Below are 22,005 nucleotides of genomic sequence, written 5' to 3'. Positions count from 1 at the left end.
CGGTGATGGAGATATCTAGGCAAGAAATAAAAGAAAGATTCAAAAGTGAGAAACAAATGAGGTAAAGTAAAAAAGATTTCACAATAATAACCGTCTCGGTCTTAGTCAAACGAGCTGAAAACTTGTGGAATTCTTGACGAACAGCTCCAAGCTGCCCGTGGTTCCAAAAGTTATGCAACACGCATGGGGAAGTATGCAAGAACTAGAGAAAGGAGACAGCTGATCATCTATCTGCTTCTATCATGGAAACAAATTCTTTTACTGCGCATTTTCTCACTGCACGAAAAATGACCAGGATGATAGCATTTTGCTCCCTTGATAGCAACATTGGACGAAAGGTCCTCCTCACAATCTTTTTCTTTTTTTTGAAACGGAGGCAAAAGTTTTGCCTCTTCTGTTAACTAACTAAGAAGAAGAGAGTTGCCTACTTAATTTACAGGGGGAAATCCGTACAATCATTGAGTGCATGCATATGCACATGATGCAAGGAATGACATTTTCTTGTGTGCCCAACTTTTAGCCTTATTTTCTTTTCGAGATGAGCTTTAGCCTTCTAAAAACTCTTTTTTGTACCAATACATGTCATCATGTGGGGTTCCGATCATGGGGATAATAGTATGAACCAAATAAAGTAGACAATTCAAAGTTTTTTTTTCTCTCGACCATTCACAGTTGCATGCTGACATTTACTTATGACATCACACGTTCCTATTAACATGCTGATTTTTATCATCACCAATGATATGTGCATGCATGTAGCGATCTATCCCAATCGCTTGCGATAAGGAATTGTAGCTAGATGTGCCTCCTTGATTAGTTTTATTTTACCACCCTACAATGTTGAATTGGTCAGGGAAACGCCATTGATTTAGCATGGGGCAGGGCTCAATAATTAATCAAATAGAACCACATATGTAATACTGCCTGGAGATCACATACATGCATGTAAGATACGGAACCCCCACCAGCCACATCATACTTTTGTGTCTTTAAACAATCCACACGCTATATGTTACATGCATACAGGAAAGCAATTGTCCCGATTTGCATCGATATTTTCGGTACCTACAGTTAATACCGGGGTTAGCTAGCTAAACATGAGCTGCAGGCCGGCTGGTTTATTAGCAGTAAAGAACACAAACTTTGGACCATCATATGGAGTAGTATCAGGTTTTCCTCGGGGAGAACGAAGATTATGAGATGAGGGGGAAAGATGGGAATGTTAAAAATACTCCCTCGGACACGTCGGATCCCGCACATAAATTCTAAAGTGTTTGGTCCCGAGCACCCCTGTGCGAAGTACGAGCTCTCAGGATGGAAGCAATGCGTGTTTGGGATGGAAATTTCTATTTTTAGAGCTTGACAATTTTCACCTTTTTTTTCTTGATGCAATATGGCAATTCTCTTCAGTCAGCATGACAATTTTTATTATTTTCTTTTTTAAGGCTGGCAATTATCCATGTTGTAATCATGGCAAATCCTTAAAAACACATGGCAAATACTCTATTGCAGCATGATACTTTTCTGACAATCTTTTATACAACACGGCAATCTTTACTTTAGAAATGACAAATTCTTTTGCAACAGCATGCATCTATTTTCATGGCCATTCTGGAGCGTTCGCTGGAAGTGGGTTTTTTTAGCAAACAAAAACATTTGTCCGCTCTTATTAACTAACTGACAGGGGAACGATCGTTCGCTCGGTTTTACCCCCGGAGGGAACGAACGTCGGATGTGTATTGACGTAAAAAAGGAAAGAATTTTCGTCTGATGGACGCACATGGATCTACTTTGTCAGAGCCAGAAGGCCTTGGCTACAAGGCGATGAAATTTGGGAGGGAGTGAGATCGCAGCTCACAAAATCGGGCAACGGAAGCGCTAGTGCACCAAGTTGTTGAGGGCGCCAGCAAGTGGTCGTCTGTCCTCTTTGTGTGTACATCGTACTCTGCCTCCACGACGCCGTTGACCTGCCGCTGTCCAGTGTGGATGCACGAGTTTTCTTTGGTCAAGGCTCGTCGGACTCGGCAGCATTTGCCTCGTCACATGGCCGGGCGTCACCAGCACCAGCTAGCTAAAATTTTCTTTCTGGGAGGCACCACTCCCTGTTCCTCGGCCTTATATATGGAGGCCATTTGTGTTTGTCTATGCATCGTGCAGCGAGACACACACAGAGACAGAAAAACAGACAGACAGACAGAAATACCTTTGAGCAGCTGATGAGCGCTTGAGTTGTTGTTGCTGTTCGTGTGGGTTAGGGCCCTGTGCTCAGGAGAGATGGCACCGACGCCGATCAGATGGGTCGGCTTAACCAGGCGTCTGTTCGGAGTTGGTGTCACCTCGCCTGAACATAGGGCTCACTAGCCCTGTCAAAGTACCAGCTTCAGAGGAGAGGGGAGCACAGGTGATAATGCAACTGCAGCTGAGCACCGCCTCCTCTTCCTCTCCTCCCGTTTCCCTCCGCGTTTCCTCTTGCAGGTCGGGTCAGCTGGAGACGCGGCCGTTCCGTCATGGCATGAGACGCACGCAGCGGGCTGGCGGATGTTGGAGCTGGGCGGCAGACGGCCACACGCAGAGGCTGGCCAGCCATGCATCGATCCATGGAACGAATCCCAGAACAATTCGTCCGTGAAGCATCGCCATCAACTCGAGCTCCACTCCGCGTTTCCTCTCTCGGTTAGTGTTTTTCAGTAGATGCCTGTTGTGTATTTGTCTACTTCGCTCTTGTGGCGCTTTGTTGTAACATCTCTGATGAAAAACATTGCTTGCTCGAGGGAAGGTGCCAGTTTAATGCTGCTATCGTTTTCCCCTGCAGGAGAATGAAGGCGGCCGTGCGTGCAGCTCCCAGCTGAGCAAGACCGCCAATTTCGGCTGCTGGCGTAAGATCGCCTTATTTTTCTGATTGCAACGAGGTTGTTGGCCTGCACTCTGTTCTCTGCTGGGTGTAACCGGCTGGGTTAGCTTTAAAATAGGTTCTGACTTCTAACAAATTGTTGGCTGCAGCTTTGTTTTGTGGCGAATATTGCTTCCTTGGTTCTGCTTTGCCTTTCCCACTCTATGAACCTCGGCTGAACTATGCTGTAAGATTTCTCGATCAAAAATTCGATGGTTGGTTAGGTCCACCCCTGTTTCGTGTTCTCTGCATCGGAGCCACATTATCACTGCCGCTTTTCAGCGACATGGTGAAAGCGCTATCGCTCAAGAATGCTAAAATTAACTCAAGATACCGAGTCCAGTTTCCAACATTTGACATACTCAGACATGCATATCAAGCAGCGGCGTAGCCAGGCCCCGGGCTGCCCGGGCCATGGCTGGGGCGTGAAGAGAAAACTCATCATGTACTGTAGCAACAAGGCTGGCCCGGGGCGTAGGGATTTCCTGGCTACGGCACCACCTGCCTCCCACCCCGGGTCACCAGTATTCCGGGTTCATTCATCCCGAATTCCTGTTAAGCTCATCTTCGTGATATCTTCATTTCAAATTTGTAGCGCACGATGCGCTTGCATCACCATGTTTACCACTGATCAAGGTGGCTCAACGAGCGGCGTAACTCTCAGATCTCCATTTGAAGCATATCCGCAAATGCATAACCCCTTGGGAATTCACAGCTCCACTATTTAGTTAGCCTTTCAAATCAAACAAGAGATGGAACAGCCACCACTATCATTTTGCCTTTTTTTCTTCTTAAGAGTCCAAACTTGTCAGGCACACCGCACAAACAAATGCTCAAGTTTTCAGTACGCGTTCTAGCTGCGTCTGTCCCCGGCGCGTACCAGCAATAGCACATTATAGCAGGCTTCAGTCACCAAGACCGATACCGTATACTATTTCACTTAAATACTGATCAAATTCAGGATGAAATCGCAGTCATCCAAAACAAACCCCAACCCAAGTACGCCAAGAAGTACATTGCCACAGGGGTGTTTAGATGGATTAAACTTTTCAAATGAATACACGTACAGGCTTTGCATTGTTCTAAACAATGTGACTGGGATATATCTAGCTATTTACAGTTACAAGGTACTGGGGATCAATTCACACAGATAAGTATGACCATTAGCAGGTTATGACTTATGTGCCACTTTCGGTTTATACTCAACGCCTTGCTGAGTAACCTTCTCTGTTGGTCACCTAAACTTCTCCCAGACTATACAGTATATTAGCGGATTGGTCGTGTCTGAATTCGTTCCCCCATGTGCCATATAAAGTTTGTTAGCACCTCCGGAGTTTATATGCAGGGCTGGCCATCAAATTTCTACAGTGCAAGTGCTACCAGCAAGAGTTAGGCAAGAAGAGGCTCCACTAGAGGTCTCCGTCGAGCTTCAGGGAGGTCCATGGTATGAGCTACTATGGCTGAAAGAAGCGAGAAGACGGCTGGAACTAGCCCCAGACCGAGTCTCGTAACGGAATAGCCGTATGCCAATTCTTGGTTCTCACTGATCTTGGTGCTTCCTGCCACGCAAAAAATGAAAATCTCATTGTGTATACAAATCCATTTGTTGTGAGTAATCATTAGTGTGCCAAGATACCAATAAGTAGCATTACCTTGGTAGGACTCGAGGATATACAACGCTATGCCACATGACACTTTGTCAATAAAACTTAAAGAGCCGTATACAAAAGCACAACCATTTAGATCTTCTCCTACTAAAACACCTTCCATGCTGATACTTGTGACCTGTAATCAAAGGAAACCGAAGAGATCAGAGTGACGAAAAGTGAGCTCCCAGCCTATAACATGATTATGCATCACATACACAAATGTAGACATGTTCAATTGCAAATCTTTAAGAGGCTATGAAATGCTCACAGCAAGGCATAGACCAAATGGATATATATGTCAGAGTTGTACAAGCCCACATGGCTAACAACTACATATAACATATACTTCTAAGCCAAATACATAGGAATTTTTCACCATGAATTTGTACATGTATATTATACTAAATTGACTCTTTAAACTGAATCAAGGTTAGAAACATACTGTCATAAGTGCATTGGCCGCTCCTATCGTGATTGAAAGGGCATACATGAAGTTGTGCATACTGCTTGGTAAGAGAACAATTCCAATGCCGGACAATATCCAAATCATTGCTCCAGCTGAGAAGTAGTTTTTTAGACGCCAACCCGACCATCTAGTCTCCTATAAAAATATAGAATTCCATTGAGTTGGTTCCTCCAAAGAAATATGCTCCCCATTGAGTTGAGGAAGAAAATAAATTAATTAAACTCTAAGAAGATAGTCGGACCTGTAACATGACAGATACTACCAAGCTGCATACATAGATAATAGCAGGTACCTGAAAAACAAAATGAGCAAACACTAATTCATGGAAATTTAATTTTATGAAATGTATCAAGAAACTATCTAAATTAATCAACAGTATGAACTGGATTGTGGACCTCAATTGAAAAAGGAAAATATCAACAAGTAGTATCACTTTCAGCATTCAGATTATACTGAGAGCGAGCATTTGAGTGCCTGATTGGACTACATGTATAGTGTAACTCATGCAAAGCAAGCTTACAAAATTGTCGCACCTGCATCATAAGTTCTATTGATTTTTCTTCTTCTTCTAATTCAGGCATTTATATTGCACATGTATCACATGAGTTCAACTTGCCCATGGACATACTCAACATCAGGATGAAAAAATCATAAGAGAGACATTCCAAGAGCAAAAGGGGAAAGAAAATCTTACCAGCGCTTTGGAAGATTGGTGCATTCCCAAATCATTTATCACGTAGAAAGCAAGAAATGCCTGATCAAATATATATAAACATTATAAACGATCTGCTATCCGGTTGAAGTTCAAACTTCGAAGAATTAAGGGGGTACAATGAAATTATAGAGAAAATAAGAGTACTGCAATATAATAAGAGTACTGCAATGAAATTATAAATGATTTGCAATATTTGATATCCAATCTGTCCTTGACTGTGTAATACATATATTAAATTATATAAGAATACCTACAAGGAACTAAATATCTTTTTTTTTATGAAGAAAAGACCCCAAATTCGAGCAGAAGAAAACTAGAATTTGGGTGGTGCAATTTTACATCCATTCCCTCACCCCGCTGAGCTAGGCTCAGTTCCTATAACATACGAAGGTACACTAATATACTAGTAATATATATATTGAGCATTTTCTATCTTTAGTATGTCGGTATATTTTAATGTTATCTTCCATAAATTGAAACAAACATAATCATAAGATAGTTACAGCACAGAAAAAGATAGTGAAAACCAATCAAGGGATACATGTGATGCGTAACACCGCATGTACGACTGAACTGATAAATATTTCATACAAAAACATCTAAAGAAAATGCTGTTTAATAATTAATGTGTGAAAAAATTGTAGTTTTTCCAAGAAATTTAGCCATGTTTCCCCATGCCATGGTACACCATTGACAGCGCGGTCTACTCCGAGTAATATACCATAATCCACAAGAGATGTCCTTTACCATACATGGCATTCATCAAATAATAATCTAAGGCTTGAAAAAGATCAAGTAAAGTACAAGGCAGTAAACTAAATGGAATGAACAAAGTTGTTTGGTCTCATAATCACGTAGCTTAAGATTACTAGATACCTGCGAAACATTGGTTACCAATCTAGTGCACATGTAGACTAGAGCAACTTGGTAGTACAATACTTTCTTGAACCAGTGGGCCCATGAAATTCTGGAGAGGCTCTTATCCTGAGAAGGTTGATTTAACCTACAGAATTCAAAGTTAGAAACAAACTGAAAATAAAATAGAAGGAAAACATACTGAAAGTTAAGAACATTTTCAAAAGAACATGGCATTAAAACTTTGTAATCCAGATGTCCAAACAAGGTTTCCATCTTACCCTGGCTCTTTTGTTCCAATCAAGAACGCGACAACAAAACAACATCCGATGGAAATGGCCGTATAAGCAATCCAACGATACTGAGCAAAAGGATTTGAGAAATTTAAGATAAAACAAGAACTCAGATAAATGATAGTATATATTACTTAACACAAGAAAGTACCTGAACTAATACACTCACTGACCGCATTAGAGTAAATATCAACAAAGCAATGCCATACAAGCTAAGATTTGCGACCTGGAATAAGCGTGAAAAATGAACATGTCAGGGACAGTTATTCAGATACCTAGACACAGTAAAATCAAGGCAGAGTAAGGTGTACCATCGTGAAGGCATTGCGGCAGCTCACTAGTGCAACCCGACTTGTTGGGTTTGACGTCATGCAGTTCACCATTGACCTTGGAAATATATAAAAGATATACACAAATGATATGCTGAAATCACAAGAAAAGCATGAATGTAAGTAATGAAAGGAAGGAGCATTACATGTGAGCGACTTGGGTAACTGCCCAACCAACATTAAAAATAGAGGCAAATATGCTGTATCCAACAGTCTCCAGAGTTGACGAATTAGTCCCCGTGAGTTTGCAAGGCAAACAGCTACCAAAAACAGATGAGAAGGAAATTGCTACTAGAATAGATCCTCCTGCATGCCACAGTTTGAAATGTCCAAAACGATCAATCTGAAACAAAAATGATTCATTTATGTATCTACTTCGGAGCAATACACGGTAAATACAGAGAAACCCTAGAAGTGAATGCCGAAAGAGAAGCAATCAAACATATATTATATGATATCAGAAACTTATAACAGTGCAGTAATATAAATCCTGTTCATTTTGCCACATACCAGCTCACCAACAAAGATTGTTGTGAAGCCATCCGCCAACTGACCGGAAAGCATGACAATAGCAGCATCACTGCAGAGTTGAATAAAAGGTGAATTGCCTAAAAGAATTCTGAAGCAACAAGTAATCATTTCAAGCTTTTTCAACATCTCAGGCAGAATATTTCTCGAAGCATGAAGTGTCTAAATGGTCCATTTTCAAATAGCATCACAGATGCTTCATATATGACAAATGTTTCCTACAACCGGGTGTAGTTAAACCCACGTGCATTTCATTCATTCTAGGTAATATCTATCATACCGGAGCGTATGCACGCAGTATGTAATACTATATAAGAATACTTGGATAGTCTATATATATACTACTTTTTGGGTAGGATGTTCCATATTTTTAGCATGCTCCTTTTTACATACAATTTGTATGTATTCCACAAATATAGTAAAAACTATGGACTCACTTCCAGTTTTTCATGTAGCTCACTCTGGAATACCTTAGATATAGTATATGAACATACTAAAAATGATAAAGTAGTATATATACTAACACATGGTAGTATATGAGATGTGGGTGTAACTACACCTGGTTTCTAGGATGTATTTATACATAAAGATCAAGGGATAATAGAAAATGCAATATATATTATCACACCTAAAACATAATGAAGTTTAATATGAACTTATATCTGATGCATTTATTTGCGTAAAGATTTATAACAAAAACTTTAAGGACTGCAGGAATGCCTTCATTCAATATGATTTCGCAACATCTGAAAGAACATAATATAATGATTTAGAGTACAAATGGAGAAGAAAAAAATTATAATCCTACTACATACCTTGGACTAAGGCCGACGTCCGTCAAGAATACCAACAAATATGTAAACCAACAAGATGATGTGATATCATTTAGCATATGCCCAGAGCCATAGGAAAAGATTGGCACCCTTCCTAATGGCTCATCCCATTCTAATTCACTTGATGGCTCAGTACCAATCATTTTAACCATTACTTGACGTTGGCAAAACTATGAAGTATCACCTACATTACAAAGGAACACACATTTACATTTAATCCACTGTGTAAATAACATGGTATGAGTCCCTACTTTCAAGAAAAAGAATGGTACTGCAAGTTTTTTTAAAGTATTATGGCAAGTGGTGATAATGTCAGCATTCTTTACATGATGCAAAAAAACATAAACACAAGGTCTGTCTGTGGTACTTAGTGCAAGGTCTAAAGCTATATCAAACGAGTATGGACTAATTTCTTTTACTGTGATGTTATTCAGCAGTAAATGCAAGGTATCGACCGTATTACAAGTTTCAGCAATAAATGCAAGGTATTGACCGTATTACAAGTGTCAACTGGGAAGGCATTCATATTTTCTGGACTCCAGAAGATAGTAACATTTGATTGGTCTCAAGTTAGAAGAGATCAGTGAAATTTCCAGGTAATGCAATGATACAAAAAGAAGGTCCCTCCCATGTTCATTTTCTGCTTTCTTTCTACTCCCCACTTTCCTCTCTGCCTTTCCCTCCTACCTGATCCTAATGCATATGCACAAAAGGAGCGAATTCCAACATGTGCATTACAAAGGAACACACATTTAACTCACTGTGTAAATAACGTGGTATCACTCCCTGCTTTCAACAAAAGGAATTGTACTGCAAGTTTTTTTAAAGTATTATGGCAAGTGGTGATAATGTCAGCATTCTTTACATGATGCCAAAAAGCATAAACATAAGGTCTGTCTGTGGTACTTAGTGCAAGGTCTAAAGCTATATCAAACGAGTATGGACTAATTTCTTTTACTGTGATGTTATTCAGCAGTAAATGCAAGGTATCGACCGTATTACAAGTTTCAGCAATAAATGCAAGGTATTGACCGTATTACAAGTGTCAACTGGGAAGGCATTCATATTTTCTGGACTCCAGAAGATAGTAACATTTGATTGGTCTCAAGTTAGAAGAGATCAGTGAAATTTCCAGGTAATGCAATGATACAAAAAGAAGGTCCCTCCCATGTTCATTTTCTGCTTTCTTTCTACTCCCCACTTTCCTCTCTGCCTTTCCCTCCTACCTGATCCTAATGCATATGCACAAAAGGAGCGAATTCCAACATGTGCATTACAAAGGAACACACATTTAACTCACTGTGTAAATAACGTGGTATCACTCCCTGCTTTCAACAAAAGGAATTGTACTGCAAGCTTTTTTAAAGTTTTATGGCAAGTGGTGATAATGTCAGCATTCTTTACATGATGCCAAAAAGCATAAACATAAGGTCTGTCTGTGGTACTTATTGCAAGGTCTCAAGCTATATCAAACGAGTATGGACTAACTATTACTGTAATGTTATTGAGCAATAAATGCAAGGTATTGACCGTATTACAAGTGTCAAATGGGAAGGCATTCATATTTTCTGGACTCCAGAAGATAGTAACATTTGATTGGTCTCAAGTTAGAAGAAATCAGTGAAATTTCCAGGTAATGCAATGATACAAAATGGGCTCTCCCACTCGACAAAGTGAGGTTCATTTTCTGCTTTCTTTCTACTACTCCCCCATTTCCTCTCTACCTTTCCCTCCTACCTGATCCCAATGCATATGCACAAAGGGAGCAAATTCCAACATGTGCACCGCGACTGTGAGCGGTGACACCGAGCAGTAAATGAACTGAACCCACGAAAACACCAGATTTCTGAACTTGATATATACAGTACAGACTAACGAAATCAACAAAACTGCACAAAGCCGCCTTAGGCAAGATATTGTAGTTATCCAGCTGGCTCTGAAATGGCCAATCCGCCGTGTTTGCTCGAGACGCCCCCAAATCCGGAAATCCCATCCCACGGCGGTCAACGAGAAGCCCCGACGGGCAGCAAGCAACCCACCCACACAGACCCAAACCAGGCAAGAAAACCCCCGGAGCCGATCAAACAGGGGCCAGCAGAGAAGCTCTCACCAGCAGCCGCAGCGTGGCGATCGCCGCCCGTCCGCCCGCGCGTCCGGCCGGACCTGCGCAAGCACGCGTCCCGAAGAGCGTCGGGGCCGCCGGGGCAGACTATTTTCAATGACTATATTTGGGGAAAATGAGGAAGCGACGGACGGGTATTGGGTACGGGCGACGTCGCGTGGACGGCAGGCGGAGATGCGGGGGGACGCGACAGAGACGGGCGGACTCGGTGCTGCCGGAGGAGGACAGGCCACTACTGGGACGGGACGAGACGGGGCCGACGAGAAGAGAGCCGAGCCGACGGGAAAAGAAAGCAGGGGGGCGGGGGAGAGACGACTATTGGTTGGGGCTGGGCCGCCGCTATCCGAGAAAAACGGAGAGGCACGGGCCGGTGGGCCCGCCGAGGCGGTTAGGATATTCTTTCCGGAACTGGTGCGCGCCGCGCGTCCGCTCGTCCGCGGGCCGAGGAGGGAGAGGAGTGTCCCGGTACGGCGAGATTCATGCCATATTTGCCTCCCTGGTGTGGTACCGTGCGGCCTGGGCGGACCGTGTGAACGGGTCTTGTTTGTTGGTCAGTGGCCGATTACCAAAGCGTTGTCGTTGTCCATGTTCCTTCGGGAAGAAGTACTTGTTCGATTTGCAATGCAATCCGGTGAGATTGTCAAAGAAGACGGAGCACCTGCTTGGCTGGAGTGGCGTTGCAGACAGCTCAGCCGGCGAGCTGTGCTTATAAAGAACAGCCGGTGAGCGTGTAGTTTAGGCTTTAGGAGGAATCATCGGGTACACTAGGCCTATATTTGCGTTCTACGGATGTCTAAGGCCTCCTTTGGTTCATAGCATAGGAATTTTATAGGAATAGGCAAATTATATGAATTGAGATGACATGCATCTCAATTTCTTTAGAGAAAAAAATGTCATTTGATGCATAGGATGGGAATTTTCCATTGAATTTAGGCTAATGTTTTTTCCCTTCAAAATGTGAAGGATTGATTCCTATCCTACATAGAAATAGGAATCCATTCCTACAAATCAAGGGGCTTCAAAAGAATTTTTCCTTTACAAATACTATCCTATAGAATTTTTATAAAATTTCTATAAACCAAAGGAGGCCTAAGATTGCGCATGAGAGAGACCCTGCAATTGTTTTGTACTACTACTACTGTAATCAATTGCTCAGCCCCTCTACGCTGACTTTTGGAGCTCCGCTGACATTAGGAGGAGGAGCTCTAATCAACAGTTTCCAAGGCCAGGTTCTTCTGCAGCATGATTGCCTTGCGCGTATCATAGATAAATATGATGAATGGGAAATATCATAAGATAATACTTCAAGGTTAACGGGCCCCAACATAAGAACATGTAGAAATGTCAGAAAAGAAGCAAGATACGAATTGTACAAAGATTTAGATAGCTCACATTTATATCTCAAAGAATTATTATTTTTGCAAGGTATATCTCAAAGAATCCTACATACTTAAAAAGTTCACCCCCACTATTTGATTTATGTTAACATATAGCATAGACACATCAGCATCCATTTACATCTAGCCACGTCACGCCTAATGCAGTCCCACTTAGGACCATCTCCTCATACCTGAACAAATATTTTCATCATCATTTGTTTTCTGAAATGATTGTTTACAAGTAATTAGTTTTCACACCGTGGGACACAAACCACCCATCTCTTCTACTCTCGCCTCCCCATCTTCTCCGCCCCTATCCCTTCCTCTTATCTCTGGGATAAATAAATTCCCTTCCTAAACTCTTCTTCCTTCCCCTTTCTACGGTAGCCCATGAGTGTGGGCATCCATCTCCACATGAGGCACTCCTCCGGCACAATTCATCCGTCCTGCATTGCTCACTGCCTCCGGCGCAACCGCTGGTCTAGATCACCTCTGCCGCTTACCAGGATTCCCCCTTGCCGGTGGGATGCGTGCGTCGTCAAGCCAGTGCCGGATCCATCTCCCTGTGAGGCGCTCCCCCGACACAATATGCCCGCCCTGCGCGTTCGCTGCCTCCGGCACAACGGCAGTCCAGATCACCTCTGCCTAATCGTCAGGGGGCTCAGTCAACGGCGTCCTCCACCACGGCCTCGCCCTGCAACATGTCTCCATCAAGGACATCGCCCTCGACCAAAACTGCGTCCAGGGGCACCACCAGTGCTGGTACATCGTCAACCTCGATCATTGATTGGTTCATTGATTCATTGATGACTATCGATTTTTTTTTCTTTGGTCAAACAGACGGAGGTCGTGTATCTACTATCTAGGGGATGTTGAGCCACCGCACCTACCATAGTGGTAGCCATCTTTTGGCAAGCTGAGCTCCTGCATGTTAGTAGAAAATATTGCCCCTGTGCGCCCGTGATGGGTTTGCAGCAAGGGCAGCGACATGTTCTATAATATCTTCTTCAGGATTTATTCAGTATTCAGCATTTCCTTCTTACAAAAAATGTCACATTAAGCGTACAAAACCGATTGAAATCAACCCTCCCGTGCCTTCTGCTCCAGTCGTAACTGACTGACTGATCGAGCCAGAAAGGATCCCATCGCGGCGCTTTTTGTCTCCATCGCTACCTTGGTGCGTGCTACACGAGTTTCTCATCTGCCCCACTTACTAATTATGGCTTTTAACAAACACAAGTGCACGTAGGAATCCAAGTAAATAGCAACGACTGCTATTAATTTGTTACAAATCTTTTCCCTTTGCCTCTCTCCAACCTTGATCTGAAATAGTTCTCCACAACAATTAAATCCCCCTGCTGAAACTGCTAACGGGTCCATCGTTTCAGCTTCAGGTTCATTCATCTCTTTAAACTGACCACAAGAAGGGGGATCCATCAAGGCTAGGGACGCATGTACATCACCTATGACCACCAATTCATAGTTTGTATATAGTGTGATCATCACTTGATGCCCCCGCCTGCTCAAAGTCGTTATCTCTGCCACCAACTTGCACTCTGGAATAGTTGTCCGCTCCCAATTTTTCATCTTCCCGTGCTTCTTCTTATCACTGATCTTATGGCTTTTAATTTTTCAGGTTATGTCTTACTTGAAAGGTGCCTGAGGTTTTATGGGCAAGGACCATCACTGGTTGTATCTTGTTATTCACGCTCATCTCTTAATTTTCTTATACATTGAATGAGCACACACATCTTTTAGTCTTCTTTTATGTTAATTGTGTTGTTTGCATGAAACCCCCATCTTCGAATTTAAGTAGTTACATTGGATAAACTTTGCAACTTCTGTTTGGAGTAGATAGCATAATACTTCCTCCTTTTCGGTTTATAGGGCTTTGACATGTCCATTTTGCATCATATTTTCTTACTGTTATTTATGATGTTTTTATCCATAATAATGCTTTTTTGAGTAATTCTAATGTCTTTTATCTCATAATATCCAAGGTATACACAAAGAGGGAGAATTCCGGCAGCTGGAAATCTGGACCTGAAAAAGCTACGTCAAACCACCTGTTCTGCACAACTCCGAACAAGCTGAAACTTCACGGAGATTTTTTATCAAATATATGAAGAATATTGGAGAAAATAACTATCAGAGGGGGCCCACCAGGTGGGCACAACCCACCTAGGCATGCCAGGGAGCCCAGGCGCACCCTGGTGGGTTGTGCTCACCCAGGCCCACCTCTGGTGCCCATCTTCTGGTATATAGGTCGTTTTGACCTAGAAAAAAAATAAGGGGAGGACTTTCGGGATGGAGCGCCACCGTCTCGAGCCGGAACTTGGGCAGGAGCACTTTTGCCCTCCGGCAGAGCGATTCCGCCGGGGGAACTTCCCTTCCGGAGGGGGAAATCATCGTCATCATCATCACCAACAACTCTCCCATCTTGGGGAGGGCAATATTCATCAACATCTTCAACAACACCATCTTATCTCAAACCCTAGTTCATCTCTTGTGTTCAATCTGTTACGGGAACTATAGGTTGGTGCTTGTGGGTAACTAGTAGTGTTGATTACATCTTGTAGTTGATTACTATATGCTTTATTTGGTGGAAGATTATATGTTCAGATCCAATATGCTATTTAATACTCCTCTAATCTTGAGCATGATAATTATTTGTGAGTAGTTACTTTTGTTCGTGAGGTCACAAGAGAAATCATGTTACAAGTAATCATGTGAACTTGATATGTGTTCGATATTTTGATAGTATGTATGTTGTGATTCCCTTAGTGGTGTCACTTGTTACTATGGAAAACAATATGATTTCCCACAAGTATATGGGATCAATTGTAGCTCTTTTCGATAAGTAAGAGTGTCGAACCCAACGAGGAGCAGAAGGAAATGACAAGTGGTTTTCAGTAAGGTAATGTCTGCAAGTGCTGAAATTGTAAGTAACAGAGTAGTTTGATAGCAAGATAATTTGTAACAAGCAAGTAATGATAGTAGTAACAAAAGTGCAGCAAGGTAGCCCAATACTTTTGGGGCAAAGGACAGGCCAAATGGTTTCTTATAATAAGCAAAGCGTTCTTGAGGGTACACGAGAATTTCATCTAGTCACTTTCATTATGTTGATTCAATTCGTGTTCGCTACTTTGATAATTTGATATGTGGGTGGACCAGTGCTTAAGTGCTGTTCTTACTTGAACGAACCTCCTACTTATGATTAACCCCTCGCAAGCATCCGCAACTATGAGAAAAATACTAAGAATAAGTTCTAACCATAGCATTAAACTTTTGGATCCAATCGGTCCCTTGCGGAGTAGCGCATAAACTAGGGTTTAAGCTTATGTCACTCTCGCAACCCATCATCTAATAACTACTCTACAGTGCATTCGCTTAGGCTCAAATATGATGAAGTGTCATGTAGTCGATGTTCACATGACACCAGTAAAGAAATCACAACATACATACTATCAAAATATCGTACACATATATGATTCCCTTACAATATGATTCCCTTACTGGTGTCACTTATTACTATGGAAGGCAAGTGATCCCATATACTTGTTACTATGGAAGACAAGTAATTATAGTTGCAGATGCTTGCGAAAGGGTTAATCATAAATAGGAGGTTTGTTCAAGTAAGAACAACACCTAAGCACTGGTCCACCCACATATCAAATTATCAAAGTACCGGACACAAATCGAACCAACATAATGAAATCGACTAGATGAAAATCCCGTGTATCCTCAAAAACACTTTGCTTATCATAAGGGACCGTTTTGGCCTGTCATTTGCCTCAAAAGGATTGGGCTACGTTGTTGCACTCTTGTTACTACTAGCGTTACTTGCTCGTTACAAATTACCTTGCTATCAAACTACTCTGCTACCTATAATTTCAGCACTTGCAGACATTATCTTGCTGAAAACCAATTGTCATTTCCTTCTGATCCTCGTTGGGTTCGACACTCTTACTTATTGAAAAGAGTTACAATTGATCCCTATACTTGTGGGTCATCAAGGCTATTTTCTGGCGCCGTAGCCGGGGAGGGAAGCGCCTTTGGTAAGTGGAATTTAGTAAGGAAACATTTATATAGTGTGCTGAAATTTATTATCGCTTGTTACTATGGAAAACAATCCTTTGAGGGGTTTGTTCGGGGTATCTTCGCCTCAACCGGAAACACAATTAGCTACCCCTCAACCTACTGCACCTACTGAAAATATTGAATATGAAATTTCTTCGGGCATGATAGAACAAACTGCTAGCTAATCCTTATGCATGGTTATACCCTATGTCCATCATGGATCAAAGCATTTTTTAAAAGTTGAAGACCATATATTAAATAAACCAGTCCTTATAAGAGCTTATTACATGAATAATAGTGCAGTCTTCGTTCTGCATCCACTGAGGCGTATTGAACAAAGCTCATTTTCCTATAGGCCACTGTCTCACCGGAGCAACCTTATTGCAACCTAAAAGATTGTAGAAGTAGCGGTCAGGAAGTCATCGATGTAAGCCAAAAGACGCCGACAAACGCGAACTGGATATATCATCATCCCGGAGAAGCCGACACCAAGAAAGGGTAGAAGATAATCCTTACCCCGACTAGAATGAGAAGAGAGACAAATCTCAGAAGTTCCCCGATGGACTCGTATTTGGCTGAGCTTCATTGAATAGAGATAAGGCTGAAGAACAAATAACACATTATAACGCTATCGCTCCATGTGACATCGCGAGCAAACACTAATCATGCAAGATCGAGTGTGCGGCGATCACAGTATCCTCTGACTTGTCAACATCACGCCAAGAAGGGACATCAACATAAGAAAAACTGAGGAACGATTATTACAATCGACGCTTCGCCACTGCCCCGACTTCATCAACGATGAAGAACTCTTAGACCCTTTGGCATCCAACATACCTCATTAAAACCTATTTTCGGCGGGAGACGAAGTTTCCATGGACCGCCAGGCATGCGTCTACTTGTCATTAGGCATTTTCTATTGAAAAAAAAGGGGGGAAAGTTGTGGCCTAAACCATGGATGGAATAGCACTACCTCTCATTGGACGCTCCAGATCTCCCCAGCGCGGATCAAGCGGCTGAAACAATCGCGATGAGGTGTCGCGGAAGAAAACTGATTAATCTCCTTTTCCAACCCCGTCAGCCAGTCTCGTCCCTTGATCTCATCCCCTCCCTTCCCTGCCCTGCCCGCCGCGGCGTCATCTCTCCGTTCTCCACTCGCCGTGCCGTCGCCGGTCTTTCCCCCGTACCTCCCGTGCGCCACCGCCCCATCCCTCCTGAATCCAGACTAGGCCCGACTGAACTCGCGTGCGAACGAGCCGGACGTCTCTTGCTCCGCCTACGCGCGCGATGGCCAACCCGATGTACGGCTCCGGGCCGCTTCGATCCAGGTACGCCCCGTCCGATCCCCGATATCATGTCGCCCAATTCGCGCCCTCTGCTGTTCGAATCGATCTATTTGTCCTCGGAGCCCGTGACGAATTTGGGGTTCCTTCGGAAATCGCAGGAACGCGTCGAGCTCGGACGAGATCCAGCTGCGGATCGACCCGGTGCATGGCGATCTTGACGAGGAGATCGACGGGTTGCACTCGAGGGTTCGCATGTTGAAAGGCGTAAGACTTCCATCTCCTTGCCTCCTTTGTTCTAAGCCGGTTCATGAATTCTGTTAGGTATGCTCAGTTTAGGTCTTAATTGCAATTTTGACCTTCGAAACTTATGTTGTGTGCGCGGTTAAGCATGAATGGCAAATGTTTTATGTGATTTTATGTGACGTTCTAAGACATACTTCGTGGTTCCCAATTTATTTATTTTACCGTAATTCCATCCATGATTTAGTTCTTGGTGGTTGTGCGGCCTGTACGAGTTCGTTTAAGATAGTTTTATGTCTTTAAACCAAGATGAACTCGGAGTATATGTCAATTAGATTAGAACCATCTCAGGTTAACACGGGAGATTGATTGTATGAGTCGACACCATATGTAAGTAGTTTATTTATTTAGCGAGTACCAAATATTGTTTATATATCAGTCTCACAGCAAGAAATTTCATAGTTGGTCTGATGTTAATGGATTTGGGTTGTATGGAAATGCAATGTATAACCTGGTTTAATTAAGTTCATACCCACTTTAAGTCTCTTGCCCAATCATCATGGGCCCAGTACATCTTAAGACACTGCCTTCATATGTGTCATACCTTTCTTTGCGGCATTCCATCTGTCTTATTATGGGTGTGTTTTGTTGATGGCTTGATGCCGACACTAGCCTTACCAAATGTTAGCTTGCCAATTTTTTGGCCAGGGAATTCCTCACCCTCATTTGGCCAACTATTTGCCCAAAATCTGTGAGATGAAGGGGTGCACCCATTGGCAACCAAAATTTAATAGGTAGCCAATTTTTTGGCAGGGCTAGTGTGGGCAGCAAACTAAACAGACCCATATATACTCCTTTGTTTCTCATCGTCACTTCCCTAGTCCATTATTAGTGTTTATGGTTAACTTCTTGTGGGATGCTCATTGACCCATACCTTCTCTGATATACTGCCACGTGCATGCAGTGTTTCCTGTTAACCTTCGCATAGAATTAACTCCATTGGTTTTCTGGTTTTAGGCCTATAAACAGTCTTATGAGTTGGTGTGAATTTGCCGATGGCTGGTTGACATCATAACTGATACTTTTGTTCCTGTAAAATTAATCTTGCAACCATTGAGATGATATTATGTCTAGGTTTTTAATTCATACAATTTCAACTTTTAACAAGCAATGGATTTAGTACTTTGATAGAGAACTGCCATGTTCTGATCAATTATTTGTTCTAGTTAAGCTGTTGATGCTGGCTTTTTCTTCACATTTCAAAAACTTATTTGTTGTTTGACGTGGTCACTTTTCCAGGTCGCCCAAGAGATAAACTCCGAGGCCAAATTCCAGAATGATTTCCTCAACCAACTGGTATTGTTGCTGTTCTATCATGATTCTTTTGTGGTATCCTTGGTTATTTATGTTTTTTCCTGAATGGTTATAACATGTTTATTGTTTTCCATGTGCACTTGTGCTTTCCTACCATTTATATACCATTTTTAGATGTACGTCTATGTGTGCTAGAGAATACTCCGTTGAGTCAATTACCGTGTATATATGACCTAGAAGATCCATTTGATCTACACTACTACTCCCTCCGTTCCTAAATATAAGTCTTTCTAGACATTTCAAATGGATTACAACATACGGATGAATGTAGACATATTTTAGAGTGTAGATTCACTCATTTTGCTCCGTATGTAGTCACTTGTTAGAATTTCTAGAAAGACTTATATTTAGGAACGGAGGGAGTACTAAATACAGTTTATATATTGATTTTGTTGCTTTGAAATGAAGTATTTTTAAAAATAGTTTTTTGTTTAAAATGTCTATAAGCCTGCAATTGAACATACAAAGTTCAAATTGGTGTATATATTGTTTGAATGGACTATCTATACTGTTTTAATGGTTAATATTACCTTCTGCAAAAGCTGGATACAATTACTTTATGGACTATTTGTATTGTTTTATGTGAGTAATATCACCTTTGCAAAAAAAAATCTTTTTCTTTTCTTTCTTAAACAATGGTTATTCTTGGTTGTGCACTGATTTTTTGGTACCCTCTGTTTATGAACAGCAACTGACCCTTACGAAAGCTCAGGCTGGAGTGAAGAATAACATGCGAAGGATGAACAAAAGCATCATCCAGCAGGGCTCCAATCATATTGTCCATGTTGTCCTATTTGCTCTGTTATGTTTCTTTGTTGTCTATCTTTTGTCAAAGTTCTCTAGAAGATAGTTATTCTGTCAGGTGAAGCCAAATCGAATCAACTGAAATGTACCATGTGTTGTATTTAGTCTGAAAAAAAGTGTGTCGCGAGTAACGAAATGGAATGGAAAATGGGACTGGACTGTTTACATGGTATATTTGACTTGAGAACAAGTTGTGTATCCAGCTTCCTGTCATGAAAGAGAGACCATTTCACAACTTCTGGGCTTGTAAGATATATTTCATGCATGAACTAGAGTGTTTTTGGCTTGATGAACTTCTGCGAATCACCACGGCATCCGGTATCATAATTTGATCTTCAAACGGGTCAAAAAAAATTTGATCTTAAAAAAAAAGGAGATTGACTAATGACGTCACAACTCAGAATAAGACGCTGGGGCGGTCGAGAGGAGCAAGTTGGAAGATAAGAACACGGGCACCGACTGACGTACGTGTGCCGCCACGCGCACCGCCGTTTGGACTTTGAGGAGGGACATGCGTCCTCCCCTTCCTCCTGCATGGCTGCCACCTCGCAATGCTCCCCATCGCCTATATTTGACGACGCCTCCGGTGCAGGACCGACTACCGAGCAAGGTTTCCATACGTACCATGGCTGCCCGGCTCGTCGTCCTCCTTCTAGCGCTCGTCCACGCCGGCGTGTCCGCCGAAGACGTCATCCGGCAGGTGACGGACGGCGGCCACGGCGCTGGACGCCCCGGTCTGCTCCCGGAGGCGCAGTTCGCGGCGTTCGTGCGGCGACACGGCAAGCAGTACTCGGGCCCCGAGGAGTACGCGCGCCGGCTGCGCGTGTTCGCGGCCAACGTGGCCCGCGCAGCCGCCCACCAGGCGCTCGACCCGGGCGCGCGCCACGGCGTCACGCCCTTCTCCGACCTCACCCGGGAGGAGTTCGAGGCGCGCCTCACCGGCCTCGCCGGCGCCGGCGACGTCCTGCGCAGCGTGCGGAGGATGCCCGCCGCGGCGCCGGCCACGGAGGAGGAGGTCGCCGCGCTGCCCGCCAGCTTCGACTGGCGCGACAAGGGCGCCGTCACCGATGTGAAGATGCAGGGCGTGTGCGGCTCGTGCTGGGCGTTCAGCACAACCGGCGTCGTGGAGGGCGCCAACTTCGTCGCCACGGGGAAGCTCCTCAACCTCAGCGAGCAGCAGCTGGTCGACTGCGACCACACGGTGCGACATCATCAACTCAATTCAATCGCCCGCCTGATTTCATCTTCTTCCTAGCTAAACAACTCGTGGAAATGTGCAGTGCGACGCGGTGGCGAAGACCGAGTGCAACAGCGGCTGCTCCGGCGGACTGATGACGAACGCTTACAAGTACCTGATGAGCTCCGGCGGGCTGATGGAGCAGGCGGCGTACCCCTACACGGGAGCGCAGGGGACGTGCCGGTTCGACAGGAGCAAGGTGGCAGTCCGCGTGGCCAACTTCACCGCCGTGCCGCTCGACGAGGACCAGATGCGGGCGGCGCTCGTCCGCGGCGGGCCCCTGGCGGTGGGCCTGAACGCGGCGTTCATGCAGACGTACGTCGGCGGCGTGTCCTGCCCGCTCATCTGCCCGCGGGCGCTGGTGAACCACGGCGTGCTCCTCGTCGGCTACGGCGCGCGCGGCTTCTCGGCGCTGCGGCTCGGGTACCGGCCCTACTGGCTCATCAAGAACTCGTGGGGGCAGCAGTGGGGGGAGGGCGGGTACTACAAGCTCTGCCGCGGCCGCAACGTCTGCGGCGTCGACAGCATGGTCTCCGCCGTCGCCGTCGCCCCGTGATCGGCAAACGACGACGACGACCGGCGTAGTACGTGTTCATGTAGTTGTTCGTTAGCCTAACGGTATATTAGTAGGGCTTAATCAGTGGACACTGCACTCAATAATGCCACTTCAAAGTTCAAACATACTAGAAGCGCTTGTATACGTTCTCTCTTGGATGCCGTGGAGGTCTCAAGTCTCAACCCTGATGGCTTTACCGGCTTATTGGCCATTTGTGGCCGCTGAGATCTACCGTCAAGACAGTGAATGTCCAAATTCAAGATCTTGCATGTCCAAATTACAAGAAGATAACAAATTTTAAGTCCACTGACATACTCATACAGGTCGGTTCAAAATATTTATGCTGAGTATAACCAGAACAAAGATCAC

General features: G+C 43.7%; 3 protein-coding genes and 1 long non-coding RNA gene across 4 annotated transcripts; 3 read left to right on the top strand and 1 right to left on the bottom strand.

The window, feature by feature from the left end:
• Nucleotides 1-2,168: 2,168 nt before the first annotated feature.
• On the top strand, nt 2,169-3,113 carry LOC125536525. Its single transcript, XR_007295072.1, has 2 exons — nt 2,169-2,673; nt 2,813-3,113. It is a non-coding gene; the product is annotated as an uncharacterized LOC125536525 (long non-coding RNA).
• Nucleotides 3,114-3,902: 789 nt separating this feature from the next.
• On the bottom strand, nt 3,903-10,997 carry LOC125536524 (major facilitator superfamily domain-containing protein 12-like). The gene is made up of 13 exons (XM_048699759.1): nt 10,669-10,997; nt 8,541-8,742; nt 7,708-7,777; nt 7,344-7,540; nt 7,180-7,255; nt 7,020-7,094; nt 6,857-6,936; nt 6,597-6,723; nt 5,700-5,759; nt 5,247-5,297; nt 4,982-5,140; nt 4,543-4,675; nt 3,903-4,449 (listed from the first exon to the last, which is right to left on the bottom strand). Exons 2-13 carry the CDS (start codon nt 8,708-8,710, stop codon nt 4,280-4,282), a joined length of 1,368 nt encoding a protein of 455 aa, XP_048555716.1. The 5' UTR covers nt 8,711-8,742; nt 10,669-10,997; the 3' UTR covers nt 3,903-4,279.
• A 6,204-nt stretch (nt 10,998-17,201) lies between these two features.
• On the top strand, nt 17,202-20,015 carry LOC125536523 (bet1-like protein At4g14600). Its single transcript, XM_048699758.1, has 4 exons — nt 17,202-17,467; nt 17,584-17,689; nt 18,965-19,021; nt 19,728-20,015. Exons 1-4 carry the CDS (start codon nt 17,427-17,429, stop codon nt 19,887-19,889), a joined length of 366 nt encoding a protein of 121 aa, XP_048555715.1. The 5' UTR covers nt 17,202-17,426; the 3' UTR covers nt 19,890-20,015.
• A 431-nt stretch (nt 20,016-20,446) lies between these two features.
• On the top strand, nt 20,447-21,942 carry LOC125536522 (probable cysteine protease RD19D). The gene is made up of 2 exons (XM_048699757.1): nt 20,447-21,044; nt 21,124-21,942. The coding sequence occupies exons 1-2, from the start codon at nt 20,469-20,471 to the stop codon at nt 21,634-21,636; spliced, it is 1,089 nt and encodes a 362-aa protein (XP_048555714.1). The 5' UTR covers nt 20,447-20,468; the 3' UTR covers nt 21,637-21,942.
• Nucleotides 21,943-22,005: the final 63 nt, after the last annotated feature.

This window comes from Triticum urartu, chromosome 2 (genome assembly GCF_003073215.2).
Source record: "Triticum urartu cultivar G1812 chromosome 2, Tu2.1, whole genome shotgun sequence".
Classification (NCBI taxonomy): domain Eukaryota; kingdom Viridiplantae; phylum Streptophyta; class Magnoliopsida; order Poales; family Poaceae; genus Triticum; species Triticum urartu.
This window is presented reverse-complemented; position numbering and strand designations above follow the sequence as displayed.

Bases quoted from the DNA above. Each gene is read 5' to 3' on its own strand.
- LOC125536522 (XM_048699757.1), top strand. From the start codon at position 20,469: ATGGCTGCCCGGCTCGTCGTCCTCCTTCTAGCGCTCGTCCACGCCGGC. The intron at 21,045-21,123 runs GTGCGACATCAT...GGAAATGTGCAG, and splicing joins TGGTCGACTGCGACCACACG to TGCGACGCGGTGGCGAAGAC.
- LOC125536523 (XM_048699758.1), top strand. From the start codon at position 17,427: ATGGCCAACCCGATGTACGGCTCCGGGCCGCTTCGATCCAG. The intron at 17,468-17,583 runs GTACGCCCCGTC...CGGAAATCGCAG, and splicing joins TCCGGGCCGCTTCGATCCAG to GAACGCGTCGAGCTCGGACG. The intron at 17,690-18,964 runs GTAAGACTTCCA...TCACTTTTCCAG, and splicing joins GGGTTCGCATGTTGAAAGGC to GTCGCCCAAGAGATAAACTC.
- LOC125536524 (XM_048699759.1), bottom strand. From the start codon at position 8,710: ATGGTTAAAATGATTGGTACTGAGCCATCAAGTGAATTAGAATGGGAT. The intron at 6,724-6,856 runs GTAAGATGGAAA...TGAATTCTGTAG, and splicing joins ATTGGAACAAAAGAGCCAGG to GTTAAATCAACCTTCTCAGG. The intron at 5,760-6,596 runs GTATCTAGTAAT...ATATTTGATCAG, and splicing joins TGGTAACCAATGTTTCGCAG to GCATTTCTTGCTTTCTACGT.